Source organism: Trypanosoma grayi (genome assembly GCF_000691245.1).
Source record: "Trypanosoma grayi strain ANR4 Tgr_184_V1, whole genome shotgun sequence".
Lineage (NCBI taxonomy): Eukaryota > Euglenozoa > Kinetoplastea > Trypanosomatida > Trypanosomatidae > Trypanosoma > Trypanosoma grayi.
The window spans coordinates 18,197-24,821 of record NW_008825803.1 but is presented as its reverse complement, the minus strand read 5'-3'; the positions used below and the strand labels follow the sequence as shown (position 1 = coordinate 24,821).

The following is a 6,625-nucleotide window of genomic DNA, read 5'->3' as shown; positions in this document are numbered from 1 at the left end:
AGCCGCCGCTGTGGCCGAATAGTGACACGGTGGAGGACATCATGGACGAGGAGCGCTACGGTAGCGAGGAGGGGAGAGATCTGGTACCGCCTCCATCGCCGCAGCACGTCCTGTTGGCCTGGAAGGCCCTATTGTGGGGTACGGTGTACGCTGTCCTTGGTGTCGCGGTTGTTGTTTGTGTGGCCATGTACGCCAGTGGGATGCATTGCTTGTCCGAGGTGTTTGTGTACCTGCGAGGCCGCGAGGATCGTGCGCGTAGACGGCTCGAGGAGAGTGGCGAAGATGTCAGCCACTATGTGCTTGATCTGACGAACCCGTCCACGGTGATACAGCAGGCGCAGGATATTTGGAAGGCCTTGGAGGCACTTGCGGAGGATGAAGGGGAGTCCACGAGGGAGAAGAAGGAGTGACGGCGATAGTCGCTAATGATGAAGTGGCGAGCTGATATCCCTTACTGACAGACGCTTTCATACACTCACACACAAAGAGAAGGAAGGAAGGAAGGATGGAGAGAGGAATGGGACTCTGCAAATCTAAACCACGGCGATTGCTTCTTTTGCTCTGTACCTTGCTTACCGTCTGCTCCTCCGACTAATTTTTTTTTGTTTTTTTTTGTAATGGACACACCAAGAGCTTGGCTGGCAAGAAGGCAATAAACAGTTAATGGCTTCCTCGTTGGACGGTGTGAAGCGCATCATTCTCGTAGTGAGCGGAAAGGGCGGTGTGGGGAAGTCGACGGTGGCCTGCCAACTCGCACTTGCGCTTACGCATGTGCACGGCAAACAGGTTGGTCTGCTGGACGTCGATATCTGCGGCCCAAGTGTGCCGACGATCTGTGGCGTGGCGGGCCGCGACGTCTACCGCGGCGAGAAGGGCTGGGAGCCAATTTCTCTCGTCGAGGACCCTACGGCACGGCGCGAGCGGGATTTGAAAATCATGTCCATTGCCTTTCTGTTGCCGAGCGACAAGGACGCTGTGGTGTGGCGTGGCCCAAAGAAGGATGCGATGATCCGGCAGTTCGTGATGGATGTCAATTGGGGCTCACTTGACTACCTCATCATCGACACGCCGCCGGGCACTAGCGACGAGCATCTCACACTCTGTGAGGTTCTCCAGCCGCTGAGTCCCTCTGGCGCCGTCGTTGTGACGACACCGCAGGATGTCGCAACAGATGATGTTAAGAAAGAGCTCTCCTTCTGCCATAAGATGGGTCTACGCTGTCTGGGCATCGTGGAAAACATGTCGGGCTTTGTCTGTCCGCACTGCGCGCACTGCACTGACATCTTCTCCAGTGGTGGGGGCAGGAGGCTTGCGGACATGTACGAGGTGACCTTTCTCGGCGCTATCCCCATTGACCCAATGCTTTCCATTGCGGAGGACAAGGGCCAGTCCTTCCTCGCTGCTGAGAACGGCGACGAAAACGAGACGGTTGCGGCGGTCACACATGTCATTGATGCCATTGTGAAACAGGTGGAAAGGGCGGCGCTCCAGGAATAGGAATTATTGCCAGGGTGAGTATAAGATAAGAGGAGAGGAGGTGGGTATTGTGTGAGAGCGGACACCGCCCCCGAAATACATCGCCTTTCTTTTTGTCTTGACTGGGTTAATTTGTCTGTGTGCCGGAGAGTGCATCTGAGTAAGGCGAAGCGTTCAAATCTGTTGTGCTTATATCTCGCTTCTGTGGAAGGAATGCGCTAGTGGTGTTGCTGTGGGACGCAAATAAGGTTCGCTTTGAGTACATCAGTTCTGCCCTTCCAAACCGGAAAACAAAAATCCATTTTGTTCCCTTCTCTTTGCGTCTCCGCGATGAATGCTCTGGGTCCCTTCCTCTCTCCTGCTTTTTATTCGCTCAAGGACGGTCATTTTTTTTTTTTCTTGCACGTGGCGAGGCACGTCAATGGCACGGCGCAAGGCGTTCGAGGGCCGTCGCATGTGCCTGCGCAAAGCCCCAAAGGACCACACGCTGCTCGGGCTCTGCATCATGTACTGCGGCACCGGCTACCGCGGCCTGCAGCTGCAGACACACACCCTCACCCAGCACACCGTTGAGGGTGTGCTCATTCAGGCCATGAAGGACGTGGGACTTGTGGAGGCGCTGGAGCGCGGGCGTGTGAGCGGTGAGACGCACCACTTTGCACGCTCGTGCCGCACCGATCGCGGTGTGCACGCCGTGCGGAATCTCATCTGCCTCTTTGTTCCCAACGAGAGGTTCGAGGCGGTGGGCGGCTGCGAGCAACTCATGCAGCGGTTGAATGCAGTGCTGCCCTTGACGGTGCGTGTGGCACATGTTACACATCTGATGGGGAACTTTATCCCGCGTTTTTGTTGCAATCGACGGGTGTACCGCTACCTGATTCCTACCTATGCGCTCATCCCACCCTGCGATACGTGGGAGAGCTTTTACGAGAAGTTCCCTCTGGCCAAGGACTCACTGTGCCGTTACGCGCAGGAGCAGCGTTCGTTTGTTGATTTGTGCCCCAACGAAACAGAACCATGGCTTGCAGCGGTAGCAGCAGCAGTGATGCGTGGCAATGAAGTTTTACAGCGTTATATAGTGGGGACCCATCGTTTTCACAACTTCTCTGTCGACATGATGCAGCGTGGTGGTTCTGGGTGGAGCCGGAAGGTGATTGCGCCTAGTAGTAACGAGGCGGTGCGCACCGTCCACCGCTGCGAGATTGCACCGCGTGTGTTCTTGCTACCGCAATCCGCAACGGGACCGACACGGGCTGAGTACTACGACTCACTGAGTGTCGCTAGTGGCCAGTCATCGGCAGCGGCAGCGGTGGCATCATCAGAAGCTGAGCAAAACGCTGTTGATGGCTCGTCTGATGGTGGTCTTTTACCTTTTGTTGTGTTCCAGATCGAGGGCAGCTCATTCCTTTTCAATATGATACGAAAAATTGTTGGTACCGTACTTGCCACTGTGCGTGGCGCTAGGGAGTCGCTCATCGAAGAGGCGCTCTCACCTGAGCGCCGCGTCACCTGCCCGCTGGCGCCAGGCCCTTACTTGTACCTCTTTCTATCCTCTTACCACGGCTATGACCGTGTGGTGCGTAACAGCGGCACGGTGCGTTTCCGGACCATGCAAGAGGAATGGAGTGGCGACGTTGCTGCTGCTTCTGCAACATTTGCAATGTCGTGCGTGGCGGCTGACGTCGTTGACCTTGACTTGAACCGAACGCCTGGTGTGGGCACGCTTCTGGTCGCAAGGGATGAGGCACGGCGCGTGACGCGGCCCTGCTGGGAGGCCGAGGACAAGCACGTAGCTACCATGAAGGAGTATCACCCGGCTGTTGTGGAGCCACATCCGAAGTACTCGGAGATGACGGCTTTCCTGCGTTCATTGCGGGTGCACAACTGGAGCATCGAGGTGGTAAAGTCGTCAATCGGTAGGAAAGCTACGGCTCCAAACGCTAATAATAAGAACAACAGTGATGATAACAACACGAAGGACAAGGACAAGGAACAAGAGAATCGTGCACGGGAGATGGAGACGGGTTTGACAGGGAAAGAACCAAAGTCGTTGAAACGACAACGGACAGAGATGACATGTGCCCCGCCTGATGACGACACTGCTATGGAAGAGGTGGGGCCCAACAACGACGAAGACGACGACAAGAACAAGAAGGAAAGTGATGATGCGTCTGATGAGGATGATTGTGGCGACGACGGTTGGTTGTATGTTGCCCTGACGGAAGAGGCGGAGAGGCACAAGCGTCGTGAGTATCATCGGGGGGTGAAGCAGCGCTCCCGCACGTGGGAGCATGACTCCGCCAATGGCGGAACGGAGGCGGATAAGTGGGGCAGCGATGGCAGTGCCGGCAGCGAGTAATGCACACACACACGCACACATACATCCACACACACAATAACTGTGGCCGTGTTGATTCGGGTGCGTCGTGTGTAATTTTTATTCTTCACATTGGTTCTGCTTCACGCTTAACTCTGTCCGGCACAGCCCGGTCCCCGCCTGAGCTTCTCTCAGATTCTCCCTCTTTATTTGTCGCCTCCTTGCATTTTTTACGTTTATACTGTTTATAGCAGAGGCTGGCCTGTGGTGGCTTGCGAACCAAGCGAAGCGACAACAGGCGGAGAAGAAAAGATACAAAGAAAATCAAATGACAGGGGAGGATCACATTTTCAAGTCTGGTGTGACACGCAATTACTACGGCGAGGCGCTTCATTCGCAGCAGAAGCCCATTCCCTGCCCGTTGTGCAAGCATGTCGGGCGATACGCTGGAACGCTAAACGAGATTTATCGCCGCATCCCTAGAGCCCAGTGGGAGTCGCTGGTGCTGTGTCATAAGTGCGGCGAGAATGTCCTGCGACATGAGGACGTGGCAACGCACCGGCGTGTGTGGTACTGTGCGTCGTGCGAGATCTGCCTCTGCAGCAGGTGCCAGCGCTAATGGTGTGTGTGTGTGTGTGTGATGCTGCTCGTTTTTTGTGTCTTGCGCATCACAAAAGTATGTGAGCTTTCTTTACTTTATGCGCTATCTTTTTCCTCACTTGCTTCTTCGGTGAAACTGGAGCTGCTCGTTGGAACGCACTGGCGCTCACAAAGGGTATTTGAAGGCGAAGAGCTATAGAGCTTTCTTTGTGGGTGCGTGTGTGCCTGGACACGACATGATTGCGGATGCGGGTTGGTCGGCAAAGGACATCGCCAAGGCGCGGGCGCGCTGCCGTAAGTGGATGGCGCGAGTCTCCAACCACCTCTCTCCTCTCAATGGGTACGTTGCTGTACCTGGTACCGATGAACCGATGGGCTACATTGCCTTAAATGGCGGCGTACAAGCAGGTGCCAACCCATTTGGGCTGCGCCAATCCCTGCGCGAGTACACAGGGCTGGCGGATGAAGCAATGACGATTCACTTCAGCCCACACCTACCATTTGCCTTGGTGTGTCCCTCTGGGAACGTCAAGACTCTGACGCCGTTAGTCACAGAGTCTTTCACGATTGAGGTGCCGAATGAACCTGTGGCTGTCTCAGTGTACATGTTGCATGTGGCGAACCTGTGGAGCGGTGGGTCCTCTCCGAACACGGGCCCCTCGCTGCTGTATCTTCTTTACTGCAAGGCAAGCGCCGTGCTAGACGCATGTCGTCATGTGTTTCAGCTGCCGACAACGGGGGCAGAAAAGTTTTTGCATGTCAATAACGCACAACGATTAATGAATGGCGGTTCCGCTTGCCGTGAGCTTATGTGTGAGCCAGTTGTGGAAGTGCCCGGGCTCTTTGTTGTGGAAGACTTCATCACATCGGCGGAACATGATTTAATTTGGCAGGAGCTGAAGGGGTCGGGCGCTTCCACGTTGGAGGTGGAGAACCTTGCGCGGCGGCGTGTCGCGCACTTCAACAGACGTTTCTATTACGGTGTGAACAAGCTGGGCGGTGAGGGGGACTCTGTTAACCCGAAGCCGACTTTCTACGACTGGATGCAGCAGCGTCTGCGTAATGCGGACGATGCAGTTCACATCGAGGGGTTGCCTGCTGCGGTGCAGGCCACTGTATGTGACCAATTGACTGTGAATTTTTACGACTACGACAGTGACGGCGCAGCGGCACCGGGTATCGCCCACCACGTGGACGCCCACTCGCCATTTGGCGAGTGCGTGTTGATTGTCTCGCTCGGGTCACATACCGTGATAGAGTTTTGCCGGCATGAAACACAACCGGTGGTGGTGCAGCCAATTGGGGTATTTGCGGCGCCGCGCAGTCTGCTGCTCATGACAGGTGACGCGCGCTACGCGTGGACGCACTGCATCGCAGAGAGGCGTGTCGATATGGTGACGGATTCAATGCCGCCGCTGCGGCGCGGGGACCGCGTGAGTCTCACATGGCGGCGTGGCCGAGAAGGGCCGCACAGACGCTCGGACTGCATCTGTAAGGAGCTGTGCGATGGCGAGTGAGGCAGACATGAGCTGAGGTAAAGCTGGGGTCCACTCTTCCAGAAGCGATTCTTGGTTCAAATACGGGTCCCAACGTCCTGTGGTTGTGTGTTACTAGGGTATGTGATTCTATGTGTTCCCTTGCTAACTGTAGGGTTTTTTTTTTTGCTTTCCCCTTTCTATTTTTTTGTTGTTGTGCCTTGGCCCATCGATTGCTCTTGTTGATATTTGCGATTGATGCGGTGCGGTAGGTAAGGAGATTGTGTGAGTGGGTGGGTGTGTGCCTGGGCGGCGGAGTTGGTGGGGAGCAAGCCATCGTCATGGTATTCCCCTCACTCGGCGACGTGTGGAAGCTTCGCGACTGTGCCTGGCAGTATTATGTGGCCATGCTGGTGGCAACTGTGGCGGTGCTCATACCGTTCGTGCTGCGTGAAGAGCCCGACATGATGGGACGTACAATTTCTGTTCAGCCAAAATTTGTTACAGACGGCAACACGTTCTACGGCACCATGGCAGGGGAGGGCAAGATGGTGCGCCTTCGTCTGCGGCTTGTGGATGCACCAGAGATGGACCAGCCGTATGGGCGCGAGGCGCGTCTCTTCCTGCGCCATATGCTGGTGGACGATGCCCCGGCAGAGGTGATGTGCCGCGTCACTGGCACTGACGGATGGGGAGGCCTCATTGTGGATGTCGTCACGCGTCACAGTCCGTCGCGCGCGGGCAACGACGACGACGA

At 55.8% G+C, this 6,625-nt stretch overlaps 6 protein-coding genes across 6 annotated transcripts; all 6 read left to right on the top strand.

The window, feature by feature from the left end:
• Window positions 1-41: 41 nt before the first annotated feature.
• DQ04_01841120 (hypothetical protein) lies at window positions 42-410 on the top strand (the record flags this gene model as incomplete). Its single annotated transcript, XM_009311225.1, has 1 exon — window positions 42-410. The coding sequence occupies one exon, from the start codon at window positions 42-44 to the stop codon at window positions 408-410; it is 369 nt and encodes a 122-aa protein (XP_009309500.1).
• A 253-nt stretch (window positions 411-663) lies between these two features.
• DQ04_01841110 (putative nucleotide-binding protein) lies at window positions 664-1,497 on the top strand (the record flags this gene model as incomplete). The annotated part of the gene is made up of 1 exon (XM_009311224.1): window positions 664-1,497. The coding sequence occupies one exon, from the start codon at window positions 664-666 to the stop codon at window positions 1,495-1,497; it is 834 nt and encodes a 277-aa protein (XP_009309499.1).
• Window positions 1,498-1,897: 400 nt separating this feature from the next.
• On the top strand, window positions 1,898-3,835 carry DQ04_01841100 (pseudouridylate synthase I; the record flags this gene model as incomplete). Its single annotated transcript, XM_009311223.1, has 1 exon — window positions 1,898-3,835. The coding sequence occupies one exon, from the start codon at window positions 1,898-1,900 to the stop codon at window positions 3,833-3,835; it is 1,938 nt and encodes a 645-aa protein (XP_009309498.1).
• Window positions 3,836-4,121: 286 nt separating this feature from the next.
• On the top strand, window positions 4,122-4,412 carry DQ04_01841090 (hypothetical protein; the record flags this gene model as incomplete). Its single annotated transcript, XM_009311222.1, has 1 exon — window positions 4,122-4,412. The coding sequence occupies one exon, from the start codon at window positions 4,122-4,124 to the stop codon at window positions 4,410-4,412; it is 291 nt and encodes a 96-aa protein (XP_009309497.1).
• Window positions 4,413-4,629: 217 nt separating this feature from the next.
• On the top strand, window positions 4,630-5,910 carry DQ04_01841080 (oxidoreductase; the record flags this gene model as incomplete). The annotated part of the gene is made up of 1 exon (XM_009311221.1): window positions 4,630-5,910. The coding sequence occupies one exon, from the start codon at window positions 4,630-4,632 to the stop codon at window positions 5,908-5,910; it is 1,281 nt and encodes a 426-aa protein (XP_009309496.1).
• A 299-nt stretch (window positions 5,911-6,209) lies between these two features.
• DQ04_01841070 (hypothetical protein) lies at window positions 6,210-6,623 on the top strand (the record flags this gene model as incomplete). The annotated part of the gene is made up of 1 exon (XM_009311220.1): window positions 6,210-6,623. A coding segment is annotated over one exon (414 nt), but the record flags the coding sequence as incomplete, so codon positions are not given.
• Window positions 6,624-6,625: the final 2 nt, after the last annotated feature.